This window comes from Ascaphus truei, unplaced genomic scaffold, assembly GCF_040206685.1.
Source record: "Ascaphus truei isolate aAscTru1 unplaced genomic scaffold, aAscTru1.hap1 HAP1_SCAFFOLD_1979, whole genome shotgun sequence".
In the NCBI taxonomy this organism is placed as follows: Eukaryota; Metazoa; Chordata; class Amphibia; order Anura; family Ascaphidae; genus Ascaphus; species Ascaphus truei.
The window spans coordinates 1-16,693 of record NW_027454885.1 but is presented as its reverse complement, the minus strand read 5'-3'; the positions used below and the strand labels follow the sequence as shown (position 1 = coordinate 16,693).

The window sequence follows — 16,693 nt, the reverse complement described above, 5'->3', positions numbered from 1 at the left end:
CCCATCACTCTCACCTACACTGCTCCCATCACTCCTCCATCCATCACTCATCCAATTACTCTCACCTACACTGTTCCTATCACTCATTCATCCACCCTCATCCCATCGATCTCACCTACACTTCTCCAGTCTCTCATCCATCCACCCCTCATTCCATCACTCCTCTCACCTACACTGCTCCCATCACTCTCATCCATCCACCCCATCCCATCACTCTCACATACACTGCTCTCATCACTCATCCATCCACCCCCATCCCATCACTCTCACCTACACTGCTCCCATCACTCTCATCCATCCACCCCCATCCCATTACTCTCACCTACACTGCTCCCATCACTCTCATCCATCCACCCCCATCCCATCACTCTCACCTACACTGCTCCCATCACTCTCATCCATCCGCCACTCACCCAACACTCTCACCTACACTGCTCCCATCACTCCTCCATCCATCACTCATCCAATTTATCTCACCTACACTGTTCCTACCACTCATCCATCCGCCACTCACCCATCACTCTCACCTACACTGCTCCCATCACTCTCATCCATCCACCCCTCATTCCATCACTCTCATCCATCCACCCCTCATTCCATCACTCTCATCCATCCACCCGTCATCCCATCACTCTCACCTACACTGCTCCCATCACTCCTCCATCAATCACTCATCCAATTACTCTCACCTACACTGTTCCTATCACTCATTCATCCACCCTCATCCCATCGATCTCACCTACACTGCTCCAGTCTCTCATCCATCTACCCCTCATTCCATCACTCTCATCCATCCACCCCTCATTCCATCACTCTCATCCATCCACCCCTCATCCCATCACTCATCCATCCACCCCTCATCCCATCACTCATCCATCCACCCCTCATCCCATCACTCATCCATCCGCCACTCACCCATCACTCTCACCTACACTGCTCCCATCACTTTCATCCATCCACCCCTCATTCCATCACTCTCATCCATCCACCCCTCATTCCATCACTCTCATCCATCCACCCGTCATCCCATCACCCTCACCTACACTGCTTACATCACTCTCATCCATCCACCCCTCATTCCATCACTCTCATCCATCCACACCCATCCCATCACTCTCACCTACACTGCTCCCATCACTCCTCCATTAATTACTCTCACCTACACTGTTCCTATCACTCATTCATCCACCCTCATCCCATCGATCTCACCTACACTGCTCCAGTCTCTCATCCATCCACCCCTCATTCCATCACTCTCATCCATCCACCACTCACCCATCACTCTCACCTACACTGCTCCCATCACTCTCATCCATCCACCCCTCATCCCATCACTCATCCATCCGCCACTCACCCATCACTCTCACCTACACTGCTCCCATCACTCTCATCCATCCACCCCCATCCCATCACTCTCACCTACACTGCTCTCATCACTCATCCATCCACCCCCATCCCATCACTCTCACCTACACTGCTCCCATCACTCTCATCCATCCACCCCCATCCCATCACTCTCACCTACACTGCTCCCATCACTCTCATCCATCCGCCACTCACCCATCACTCTCACCTACACTGCTCCCATCACTCCTCCATCCATCACTCATCCAATTACTCTCACCTACACTGTTCCTACCACTCATCCATCCGCCACTCACCCATCACTCTCACCTACACTGCTCCCATCACTCATCCATCCGCCACTCACCCATCACTCTCACCTACACTGCTCCCATCACTCATCCATCCACCCCCATCCCATCACTCTCACCTACACTGCTCCCATCACTCTCATCCATCCACCCCTAATTCCATCACTCTCATCCATCCACCCCTCATCCCATCACTCTCACCCATCCACCCCTAATTCCATCACTCTCATCCATCCACCCCTCATCCCATCACTCTCACCTACACTGCTCCCATCACTCTCATCCATCCACCCCTCATTCCATCACTCTCATCCATCCACCCCTCATCCCATCACTCTCACCTACACTGCTCCCATCACTCATCCATCCACCCCATCCCATCACTCTCACCTACACTGCTCCCATCACTCATCCATCCACCCCCATCCCATCACTCTCACCTACACTGCTCCCATCACTCATCCATCCTCTTCTCATCCCATCACTCTCACCTACACTGCTCCCATCACTCTCATCCATCCACCCCCATCCCATCACTCTCACCTTCACTGCTCCCATCACTCATCCATCCTCTTCTCATCCCATCACTCTCACCTACACTGCTCCCATCACTCTCATCCATCCACCCCCATCCCATCACTCTCATCCATCCACCCCCATCCCATCACTCTCACCTACACTGCTCCCATCACTCTCATCCATCCACCCCCATCCCATCACTCTCACCTACACTGCTCCCATCACTGTCATCCATCCACCCCCATCCCATCACTCTCATCCATCCACCCCCATCCCATCACTCTCACCTACACTGCTCCCACCACTCTCATCCACCCCCATCCCATCACTCTCATCCATCCACCCCCATCCCATCACTCTCACCTACACTGCTCCCATCACTCTCATCCATCCACCCCCATCCCATCACTCTCACCTACACTGCTCCCATCACTGTCATCCATCCACCCCCATCCCATCACTCTCATCCATCCACCCCCATTCCATCACTCTCACCTACACTGCTCCCATCACTCTCATCCACCCCCATCCCATCACTCTCATCCATCCACCCCCATCCCATCACTTTCACCTACACTGCTCCCATCACTCTCATCCATCCACCCCTCATTCCATCACTCTCATCCATCCACCCCCATCCCATCACTCTCACCTACACTGCTCCCATCACTCTCATCCATCCACCCCTCATTCCATCACTCTCATCCATCCACCCCTCATCCCATCACTCTCACCTACACTGCTCCCATCACTCATCCATCCACCCCCATCCCATCACTCTCACCTACACTGCTCCCATCACTCTCATCCATCCACACCCATCCCATCACTCTCACCTACACTGCTCCCATCACTCTCATCCATCCACCCCCATCCCATCACTCTCACCTATACTGCTCCCATCACTCTCATCCATCCACCCCCATCCCATCACTCTCACCTACACTGCTCCCATCACTCATCCATCCACCCCCATCCCATCACTCTCACCTACACTGCTCCCATCACTCATCCATCCTCCCCATCCCATCACTCTCACCTACACTGCTCCCATCACTCATCCATCCACTTCTCATCCCATCGATCTCACCTACACTGCTCCCATCACTCATCCATCCTCCCCATCCCATCACTCTCACCTACACTGCTCCCATCACTCATCCATCCACTTCTCATCCCATCACTCTCACCTACAGTGCTCCCATCACTCTCATCCATCCACCCCTCATTCCATCACTCTCATCCATCCACCCCCATCCCATCACTCTCACCTACACTGCTCCCATCACTCTCATCCATCCACCCCCATCCCATCACTCTCATCCATCCACCCCCATCCCATCACTCTCACCTACACTGCTACCATCACTCATCCATCCACCCCTCATCCCATCACTCTCACCTACACTGCTCCCATCACTCCTCTATCCATCACTCACCCAATTACTCTCACCAACACTGTTCCTACCACTCATCCATCCGCCACTTACCCATCACTCTCACCTACACTGCTCCCATCACTCTCATCCATCCACCCCTCATCCCATCACTCTCACCTACACTGCTCCCATCACTCATCCATCCACCCCCATCCCATCACTCTCACCTACACTGCTCCCATCACTCATCCATCCACCCCCATCCCATCACTCTCACCTACACTGCTCCCATCACTCACCCATCCACTTCTCATCCCATCACTCTCACCTACACTGCTCCCATCACTCATCCATCCAGCCCCATCCCATCACTCTCACCTACACTGCTCCCATCACTCATCCATTGACCCCCATCCCATCACTCTCATCCATCCACCCCCATCCCATCACTCTCACCTACACTGCTCCCATCACTCATCCATCCACTTCTCATCCCATCACTCTCACCTACACTGCTCCCATCACTCTCATCCATCCACCCCCATCCCATCACTCTCATCCATCCACCCCCATCCCATCACTCTCACCTACACTGCTCCCATCACTCTCATCCACCCCCATCCCATCACTCTCATCCACCCCCATCCCATCACTTTCACCTACACTGCTCCCATCACTCTCATCCATCCACCCCCATCCCATCACTTTCACCTACACTACTCCCATCACTCATCCATCCACTCCCATCCCATCACTCTCACCTACACTGCTCCCATTACTCATCCATCCACCCCCATCCCATCACTCTCACCTACACTGCTCCCATCACTCATCCATCCAGCCCCATCCCATCACTCTCACCTACACTGCTCCCATCACTCTCATCCATCCGCCACTCACCTATCACTCTCACCTACACTGCTCCCATCACTCTCATCCATCCACTCCCATCCCATCACTCTCATTTACACTGCTCTCATCACTCATCCATCCACTTCTCATCCCATTACTCTCACCTACACTGCTCCCATCACTCTCATCCATCCACCCCTCATTCCAGCACTCTCATCCATCCACCCCCATCCCATCACTCTCACCTACACTGCTCCCATCACTCTCATCCACCCCCATCCCATCACTCTCATCCATCCACCCCCATCCCATCACTCTCACCTACACTGCTCCCATCACTCTCATCCATCCACCCCCATCCCATCACTCTCACCTACACTGCTCCCGTCACTATCATCCACCCCCATCCCATCACTCTCACCTACACTGCTCCCAACACTCTCATCCATCCACCCCCATCCCATCACTCTCACCTACACTGCTCCCAACACTCTCATCCATCCACCCCCATCCCATCACTCTCACCTACACTGCTCCCATCACTCTCATCCATCCACCCGCATCCCATCACTCTCACCTACACTGCTCCCATCACTATCATCCACCCCCATCCCATCACTCTCACCTACACTGCTCCCATCACTATCATCCACCCCCATCCCATCACTCTCACCTACACTGCTCCCATCACTATCATCCACCCCCATCCCATCACTCTCACCTACACTGCTCCCATCACTCATCCATCCACCCCATCCCATCACTCTCACCTACACTGCTCCCATCACTCATCCACCCCCATCCCATCACTCTCACCTACTGTACACTGCTCCCATCACTCTCATCCATCCACCCCCATCCCATCACTCTCACCTACACTGCTCCCATCACTCCCATCCATCCACCCCCATCCCATCACTCTCACCTACACTGCTCCCATCACTCTCATCCATCCACCCCCATCCCATCACTCTCACCTACACTGCTCCCATCACTCTCACCTACGCTGCTCCCATCACTCTCATCCACCCACCCCTCATCCCATCACTCTCACCTACACTGCTCCCATCACTCTCATCCACCCCCATCCCATCACTCTCACCTACACTGCTCCCATCACTCTCATCCACCCCCATCCCATCACACATCCATCCACCCATCATCCCATCACTCTCACCTACACTGCTCCCATCACTCTCATCCATCCACCCTCATTCCATCACTCTCATCCATCCACCCCTCATCCCATCACTCTCACCTACACCGCTCCCATCACTCTCATCCATCCACCCCCATCCCATCACTCTCACCTACACTGCTCCCATCACTCTCATCCATCCACCCCCATCCCATCACTCTCACCTACACTACTCCCATCACTCTCATCCATCCAGCCCCATCCCATCACTCTCACCTACACTGCTCCCATCACTCATCCATCCACTTCTCATCCCATCACTCTCACCTACACTGCTCACATCACTCTCATCCATCCACCCCATCCCATCACTCTCACCTACACTGCTCCCATCACTCTCATCCATCCACCCCCATCCCATCACTCTCACCTACACTGCTCCCATCACTCTCATCCACCCCCATCCCATCACTCTCACCTACACTGCTCCCATCACTCTCATCCATCCACCCCCATCCCATCACTCTCATCCATCCACCCCCATCCCATCACTCTCACCTACACTGCTCCCATCACTCTCATCCACCCCCATCGCATCACTCTCACCTACACTGCTCCCATCACTCTCATCCATCCACCCCTCATTCCATCACTCTCATCCATCCACCCCCATCCCATCACTCTCACCTACACTGCTCCCACCACTCTCATCCACCCCCATCCCATCACTCTCACCTACACTACTCCCATCACTCATCCATCCACCCCCATCCCATCACTCTCACCTACACTGCTCCCATTACTCATCCATCCACCCCCATCCCATCACTCTCACCTACACTGCTCCCATCACTCTCATCCATCCACCCCCATCCCATCACTCTCACCTACACTGCTCCCATCACTCATCCATCCACCCCCATCCCATCACTCTCACCTACACTGCCCCCATCACTCTCATCCATCCAGCCCCATCCCATCACTCTCACCTACACTGCTCCCATCACTCTCATCCATCCATCCCCATCCCATCACTCTCACCTACACTGCTCCCATCACTCTCATCCATCCACCCCCATCCCATCACTCTCACCTACACTGCTCCCATCACTCTCATCCATCCGCCACTCACCTATCACTCTCACCTACACTGCTCCCATCACTCTCATCCATCCACCCCCATCCCATCACTCTCACCTACACTGCTCCCATCACTCTCATCCATCCACCCCCATCCCATCACTCTCACCTACACTGCTCCCATCACTCTCATCCATCCGCCACTCACCTATCACTCTCACCTATACTGCTCCCATCACTCTCATCTATCCACCCCCATCCCATCACTCTCACCTACACTGCTCCCATCACTCTCATCCATCCACCCCCATCCCATCACTCTCACCTACACTGCTCCCATCACTCTCATCCATCCGCCACTCACCTATCACTCTCACCTACACTGCTCCCATCACTCTCATCCATCCACCCCCATCCCATCACTCTCACCTACACTGCTCCCATCACTCTCATCCATCCACCCCCATCCCATCACTCTCACCTACACTGCTCCCATCACTCTCACCTACACTGCTCCCATCACTATCATCCACCCCCATCCCATCACTCTCACCTACACTGCTCCCATCACTCTCACCTACACTGCTCCCATCACTCATCCATCCACCCCCATCCCATCACTCTCACCTACACTGCTCCCATCACTCATCCATCCACCCCCATCCCATCACTCTCACCTACACTGCTCCCATCACTCTCATCCATCCACCCCCATCCCATCACTCTCACCTACACTACTCCCATCACTCATCCATCCAGCCCCATCCCATCACTCTCACCTACACTGCTCCCATCACTCATCCATCCACTTCTCATCCCATCACTCTCACCTACACTGCTCACATCACTCTCATCCATCCACCCCATCCCATCACTCTCACCTACACTGCTCCCATCACTCTCATCCATCCACCCCCATCCCATCACTCTCACCTACACTGCTCCCATCACTCTCATCCACCCCCATCCCATCACTCTCATCCGTCCACCCCCATCCCATCACTTTCACCTACACTGCTCCCATCACTCTCATCCATCCACCCCCATCCCATCACTCTCACCTACACTACTCCCATCACTCATCCATCCACCCCCATCCCATCACTCTCACCTACACTGCTCCCATCACTCTCATCCATCCACCCCCATCCCATCACTCTCACCTACACTGCTCCCATCACTCATCCATCCACCCCCATCCCATCACTCTCACCTACACTGCTCCCATCACTCTCATCCATCCACCCCCATCCCATCACTCTCACCTACACTGCTCCCATCACTCTCATCCATCCACCCCCATCCCATCACTCTCACCTACACTGCTCCCATCACTCTCACCTACACTGCTCCCATCACTATCATCCACCCCCATCCCATCACTCTCACCTACACTGCTCCCATCACTCTCACCTACACTGCTCCCATCACTCTCATCCATCCACCCCCATCCCATCACTCTCACCTACACTGCTCCCATCACTCTCATCCATCCACCCCATCCCATCACTCTCACCTACACTGCTCCCATCACTCTCATCAACCCATCCCCATCCCATCACTCTCACCTACACTGCTCCCATCACTCTCATCCATCCACCCCCATCCCATCACTCTCATCCATCCACCCCCATCCCATCACTCTCACCTACACTGCTCCCATCACTCTCATCCACCCCCATCCCATCACTCTCACCTACACTGCTCCCATCACTCTCATCCATCCACCCCATCCCATCACTCTCACCTACACTGCTCCCATCACTCTCATCCACCCATCCCCATCCCATCACTCTCACCTACACTGCTCCCATTACTCATCCATCCACCCCCATCCCATCACTCTCACCTACACTGCTCCCATCACTCTCATCCATCCACCCCCATCCCATCACTCTCACCTACACTGCTCCCATCACTCTCATCCATCCACCCCCATCCCATCACTCTCACCTACACTGCTCCCATCACTCTCACCTACACTGCTCCCATCACTCTCATCCATCCACCCCCATCCCATCACTCTCACCTACACTGCTCCCATCACTCTCATCCATCCACCCCCATCCCATCACTCTCACCTACACTGCTCCCATCACTCTCATCCATCCACCCCCATCCCATCACTCTCACCTACACTGCTCCCATCACTCTCATCCATCCACCCCATCCCATCACTTTCACCTAAACTGCTCCCATCACTCTCATCCATCCACCCCCATCCCATCACTCTCACCTACACTGCTCCCATCACTCTCATCCATCCACCCCTCATTCCATCACTCTCACCTACACTGCTCCCATCACTCTCATCCATCCACCCCATCCCATCACTCTTATCCATCCACTTCTCATCCCATCACTCTCACCTACACTGCTCCCATCACTCATCCATCCACCCCCATCCCATCACTCTCACCTACACTGCTCCCATCACTCTCATCCACCCCCATCCTATCACTCTCACCTACACTGCTCCCATCACTCTCATCCATCCACCCCCATTCCATCACTCTCATCCATCCACCCCCATCCCATCACTCTCACCTACACTGCTCCCATCACTCTCATCCACCCCCATCCCATCACTCTCATCCATCCACCCCCATCCCATCACTCTCACCTACACTGCTCCCATCACTCTCATCCATCCACCCCCATCCCATCACTCTCACCTACACTGCTCCCATCACTCTCATCCATCCACCCCCATCCCATCACTCTCACCTACACTGTTCCCATCACTCCTCCATCCACCCCCATCCCATCACTCTCACCTACACTGCTCCCATCACTCTCATCCATCCACCCCCATCCCATCACTCTCACCTACACTGCTCCCATCACTCTCATCCATCCACCCCCATCCCATCACTCTCACCTACACTGCTCCCATTACTCATCCATCCACCCCCATCCCATCACTCTCACCTACACTGCTCCCATCACTCTCATCCACCCCCATCCCATCACTCTCACCTACACTGCTCCCATTACTCATCCATCCACCCCCATCCCATCACTCTCACCTACACTGCTCCCATCACTCTCATCCACCCCCATCCCATCACTCTCACCTACACTGCTCCCTTCACTCTCATCCATCCACCCCTCATCCCATCACTCTCATCCATCCACCCCCATCCCATCACTCTCACCTACACTGCTCCCATCACTCATCCATCCACCCCATCCCATCACTCTCACCTACACTGCTCCCATCACTCATCCACCCCCATCCCATCACTCTCACCTACTGTACACTGCTCCCATCACTCTCATCCATCCACCCCCATCCCATCACTCTCACCTACACTGCTCCCATCACTCCCATCCATCCACCCCCATCCCATCACTCTCACCTACACTGCTCCCATCACTCTCATCCATCCACCCCCATCCCATCACTCTCACCTACACTGCTCCCATCACTCTCACCTACGCTGCTCCCATCACTCTCATCCACCCACCCCTCATCCCATCACTCTCACCTACACTGCTCCCATCACTCTCATCCACCCCCATCCCATCACTCTCACCTACACTGCTCCCATCACTCTCATCCACCCCCATCCCATCACACATCCATCCACCCATCATCCCATCACTCTCACCTACACTGCTCCCATCACTCTCATCCATCCACCCTCATTCCATCACTCTCATCCATCCACCCCTCATCCCATCACTCTCACCTACACCGCTCCCATCACTCTCATCCATCCACCCCCATCCCATCACTCTCACCTACACTGCTCCCATCACTCTCATCCATCCACCCCCATCCCATCACTCTCACCTACACTACTCCCATCACTCTCATCCATCCAGCCCCATCCCATCACTCTCACCTACACTGCTCCCATCACTCATCCATCCACTTCTCATCCCATCACTCTCACCTACACTGCTCACATCACTCTCATCCATCCACCCCATCCCATCACTCTCACCTACACTGCTCCCATCACTCTCACCTACACTGCTCCCATCACTCTCACCTACACTGCTCCCATCACTCTCATCCATCCACCCCCATCCCATCACTCTCACCTACACTACTCCCATCACTCTCATCCACCCCCATCCCATCACTCTCACCTACACTGCTCCCATCACTCTCATCCACCCCCATCCCATCACTCTCACCTACACTGCTCCCATCACTCTCATCCATCCACCCCCATCGCATCACTCTCACCTACACTACTCCCATCACTCATCCATCCACCCCCATCCCATCACTCTCACCTACACTGCTCCCATCACTCATCCATCCACCCCCATCCCATCACTCTCACCTATACTGCTCCCATCACTCTCATCCATCCACCCCCATCCCATCACTCTCACCTACACTGCTCCCATCACTCTCATCCATCCACCCCTCATTCCATCACTCTCATCCATCCACCCCCATCCCATCACTCTCACCTACACTGCTCCCACCACTCTCATCCACCCCCATCCCATCACTCTCACCTACACTACTCCCATCACTCATCCATCCACCCCCATCCCATCACTCTCACCTACACTGCTCCCATTACTCATCCATCCACCCCCATCCCATCACTCTCACCTACACTGCTCCCATCACTCTCATCCATCCACCCCCATCCCATCACTCTCACCTACACTGCTCCCATCACTCATCCATCCACCCCCATCCCATCACTCTCACCTACACTGCTCCCATCACTCTCATCCATCCAGCCCCATCCCATCACTCTCACCTACACTGCTCCCATCACTCTCATCCATCCATCCCCATCCCATCACTCTCACCTACACTGCTCCCATCACTCTCATCCATCCACCCCCATCCCATCACTCTCACCTACACTGCTCCCATCACTCTCATCCATCCGCCACTCACCTATCACTCTCACCTACACTGCTCCCATCACTCTCATCCATCCACCCCCATCCCATCACTCTCACCTACACTGCTCCCATCACTCTCATCCATCCGCCACTCACCTATCACTCTCACCTACACTGCTCCCATCACTCTCATCTATCCACCCCCATCCCATCACTCTCACCTACACTGCTCCCATCACTCTCATCCATCCACCCCCATCCCATCACTCTCACCTACACTGCTCCCATCACTCTCACCTACACTGCTCCCATCACTATCATCCACCCCCATCCCATCACTCTCACCTACACTGCTCCCATCACTCTCACCTACACTGCTCCCATCACTCATCCATCCACCCCCATCCCATCACTCTCACCTACACTGCTCCCATCACTCATCCATCCACCCCCATCCCATCACTCTCACCTACACTGCTCCCATCACTCTCATCCATCCACCCCCATCCCATCACTCTCACCTACACTACTCCCATCACTCATCCATCCAGCCCCATCCCATCACTCTCACCTACACTGCTCCCATCACTCATCCATCCACTTCTCATCCCATCACTCTCACCTACACTGCTCACATCACTCTCATCCATCCACCCCATCCCATCACTCTCACCTACACTGCTCCCATCACTCTCATCCATCCACCCCCATCCCATCACTCTCACCTACACTGCTCCCATCACTCTCATCCATCCACCCCATCCCATCACTCTCACCTACACTGCTCCCATCACTCTCATCAACCCATCCCCATCCCATCACTCTCACCTACACTGCTCCCATCACTCTCATCCATCCACCCCCATCCCATCACTCTCATCCATCCACCCCCATCCCATCACTCTCACCTACACTGCTCCCATCACTCTCATCCACCCCCATCCCATCACTCTCACCTACACTGCTCCCATCACTCTCATCCATCCACCCCATCCCATCACTCTCACCTACACTGCTCCCATCACTCTCATCCATCCACCCCATCCCATCACTCTCACCTACACTGCTCCCATCACTCTCATCCACCCATCCCCATCCCATCACTCTCACCTACACTGCTCCCATTACTCATCCATCCACCCCCATCCCATCACTCTCACCTACACTGCTCCCATCACTCTCATCCATCCACCCCCATCCCATCACTCTCACCTACACTGCTCCCATCACTCTCATCCATCCACCCCCATCCCATCACTCTCACCTACACTGCTCCCATCACTCTCACCTACACTGCTCCCATCACTCTCATCCATCCACCCCCATCCCATCACTCTCACCTACACTGCTCCCATCACTCTCATCCATCCACCCCCATCCCATCACTCTCACCTACACTGCTCCCATCACTCTCATCCATCCACCCCCATCCCATCACTCTCACCTACACTGCTCCCATCACTCTCATCCATCCACCTCCATCCCATCACTCTCACCTACACTGCTCCCATCACTCGCATCCATCCACCCCCATCCCATCACTCTCACCTACACTGCTCCCATCACTCATCCATCCACCCCATCCCATCACTTTCACCTAAACTGCTCCCATCACTCTCATCCATCCACCCCCATCCCATCACTCTCACCTACACTGCTCCCATCACTCTCATCCATCCACCCCTCATTCCATCACTCTCACCTACACTGCTCCCATCACTCTCATCCATCCACCCCATCCCATCACTCTTATCCATCCACTTCTCATCCATCACTCTCACCTACACTGCTCCCATCACTCATCCATCCACCCCCATCCCATCACTCTCACCTACACTGCTCCCATCACTCTCATCCACCCCCATCCTATCACTCTCACCTACACTGCTCCCATCACTCTCATCCATCCACCCCCATTCCATCACTCTCATCCATCCACCCCCATCCCATCACTCTCACCTACACTGCTCCCATCACTCTCATCCACCCCCATCCCATCACTCTCATCCATCCACCCCCATCCCATCACTCTCACCTACACTGCTCCCATCACTCTCATCCATCCACCCCCATCCCATCACTCTCACCTACACTGCTCCCATCACTCTCATCCATCCACCCCCATCCCATCACTCTCACCTACACTGTTCCCATCACTCCTCCATCCACCCCCATCCCATCACTCTCACCTACACTGCTCCCATCACTCTCATCCATCCACCCCCATCCCATCACTCTCACCTACACTGCTCCCATCACTCTCATCCATCCACCCCCATCCCATCACTCTCACCTACACTGCTCCCATTACTCATCCATCCACCCCCATCCCATCACTCTCACCTACACTGCTCCCATCACTCTCATCCACCCCCATCCCATCACTCTCACCTACACTGCTCCCATTACTCATCCATCCACCCCCATCCCATCACTCTCACCTACACTGCTCCCATCACTCTCATCCACCCCCATCCCATCACTCTCACCTACACTGCTCCCTTCACTCTCATCCATCCACCCCTCATCCCATCACTCTCATCCATCCACCCCCATCCCATCACTCTCACCTACACTGCTCCCATCACTCATCCATCCACTTCTCATCCCATCACTCTCACCTACACTGCTCCCATCACTCTCATCCATCCACCCCCATCCCATCGCTCTCACCTACACTGCTCTCATCACTCTCATCCATCCACCCCTCATCCCATCACTCTCACCTACACTGCTCCCGTCACTCATCCATCCACTTCTCATCCCATCACTCTCACCTACACTGCTCCCATCACTCTCATCCATCCACCCCCATCCCATCACTCTCACCTACACTGCTCCCATCACACCTGCATCCACCCCATCCCATCACTCTCATCCATCCACCCCCATCCCATCACTCTCACCTACACTGCTCCCATCACTCTCATCCATCCACCCCCATCCCATCACTCTCACCTACACTGCTCCCATCACTCATCCATCCACCCCCATCCCATCACTCTCACCTACACTGCTCCCATCACTCTCATCCATCCACCCCCATCCCATCACTCTCACCTACACTGCTCCCATCACTCATCCATCCACCCCCATCCCATCACTCTCACCTACACTGCTCCCATCCCATCACGCTCATCCATCCACCCCCATCCCATCACTCTCATCCATCCACCCCCATCCCATCACTCTCACCTACACTGCTCCCATCACTCATCCATCCGCCACTCACCCATCCACCCCTCATCGCCTTCTCTCTCCCTCCCTTTCCACCGTCTCTCTTCCCATCTTCTCTCTCTCTGACCCTTCTCTCTGCCCTCTCATTCTCTCCTATACTTTTGCCTTGATACATAAACCCCTGGTGTGTCTCTCCCACAGCTGCCGTCTCGCAGGATGGGATGTTTCACAGACTGTCTATAATGTGGTGCATCTCGTCTGTCAGCTGCTGTGTGTCCCACTCTCTCTCGAGACCCCTAGGGAAACAATGACGGACATCCTAATGTCTCTAAAACAGCATGAGACTGTTACAGCTCTGCTGCAGGTGCTGGCAGTATCTCCTCACAATCTCTTCTCCAACTCCCGTCTCGCTCTCTCTCTCTTCCCGTCTCGCTCTCTCTCTCTCCCCGTCTCGCTCTCTCTCTCCCCGTCTCGCTCTCTCTCTCCCCGTCTCGCTCTCTCTCTCCCCGTCTCGCTCTCTCTCCCGTCCCGCTCTCTCTCCCCGTCTCGCTCTCTCTCTCCTCGTCTCGCTCTCTCTCACCCCGTCTCGCTCTCTCTCTCCCCGTCTCGCTGTCTCTCTCCCAGTCTCGCTCTCTCTCTCCCCGTCTCGCTCTCTCTCTCCCCGTCTCGCTCTCTCCCTGTCTCGCTCTCTGTCTCCCCCTCTCGCTCTCTGTCTTCCTTTCTCGTTCTCTCTCCACCCCTCTCGCTCGCTCTCCACCCCTCTCACTCCACCCTCTCGCTCTCTCTCCACCCTCTCGCGCTCTCTCCACCCTCTCGCGCTCTCTCCCTGTCTCGCGCTCTCTCCCCGTCTCGCGCTCTCTCCCCGTCTCGCTCTCTCCCCCGTCTCGCTCTCTCCCCCGTCTCGCTCTCTCCCCGTCTCGCTCTCTCCCCCCGTCTCGCTCTCTCCCCCCGTCTCGCTCTCTCCCCCCGTCTCGCTCTCTCCCCCCGTCTCGCTCTCTGCACCTCTGCACCTCTCGCTCTCTTCACCTCTCGCTCTCTGCCCCTCTCCACCTCTCGTTCTCTGCCCCTCTCTCGCTCTCTCCACCTCTCTCCCCCGTCTTGCTCTCTCACCCTCTCCTCCGTCTCGCTCTCTCCCCCTCTCGCTCTCTTTCTCCCCCTTTCGCTCTCTCTCTCCGTCTCGCCCTCTCTCCCGTCTCGCCCTCTCTCCCCGTTTCGCTCTCTCCCCCCGTCTCGCTCTCTCCCCCCGTTTCGCTCTCACCCTCTCTCCCCGCCTCGCTCTCTCCCTCTCTCTCTCTCCCTCTCCCCTCACTCCCCCTTCTCCCCACTCCCCCCTCTCTCCCCCCTCTCTCCTCCCTTCTCCCCCCCTCTCCCCCCCCCTCCCACCCCTTCTCCCCCCCTCTCCCCCCTCCCACCCCTTCTCCCCCCTCCTCCCCCCCGCTTCTCCCCCCTCGTCACCCCCTCCTCCCCCCTTCTCCTCCCCTCCTCCCCCCCTTCTCTCCCCCTCCTCCCCCCCTTTCCCCCCCCCTCCCCTTCTCCACCCCCCCTCCCCTCCCCCCGCCCTCTCCCCCCTACCCCTGCTTCTTTCTTCTCATGCTGTCATTGCTTTCTCTCCACAGACTTGCTCTCTGCTCCCGCAGTCTCACACAGAGCTGCCTGTCTCTCTCCTGTGCCGCCTCGCTCTCATGCAGCCTGACTTTCTAGCCGAGCTCTCTCATGCAGCGGTCTCTTCAGATGATATAGCAGTCTGGTTGGGCAGAGCCCTGCACTCTGGGGGAGACCGTCTCACCTGTGACCTGCTGTCTCTTCTCAGTCACCTGATCCGGGTGTCTCGATCTCACCTGCCGCTGCTGCAGAGGATTATGGGAGAGTGGGAGGAGCTTCTCGCCCGGCTTCTCCAGGCCCCGGGCTCCGAGCTGAAGGCTGCAGCGTGCACTCTCGCAGGGAACCTTGCGCGTCTTGGGGAGTCACTCTCGCAAGATGCATTGAAGCAGCTGCTGGACTGTCTCTCAGACAGAGACACAAGAGTGCGACGCTCGGCAGCCTTTGCTGTGGGAAACTCTGCATTT

General features: G+C 55.6%; 1 protein-coding gene across 1 annotated transcript in view; it reads left to right on the top strand.

The window, feature by feature from the left end:
• Positions 1 to 16,687, top strand: part of LOC142477133 (serine/threonine-protein kinase 36-like) — a gene marked incomplete at its 3' end in the record, with an annotated part of 33,254 nt that extends 16,567 nt beyond the window's left edge. The window contains exons 4-5 of the mRNA XM_075582184.1: positions 14,829 to 14,991; positions 16,244 to 16,687. Coding sequence (XP_075438299.1) covers positions 14,829 to 14,991; positions 16,244 to 16,687 — 607 coding nt within the window. The remainder of the gene's footprint in view (positions 1 to 14,828; positions 14,992 to 16,243) is intronic.
• Positions 16,688 to 16,693: the final 6 nt, after the last annotated feature.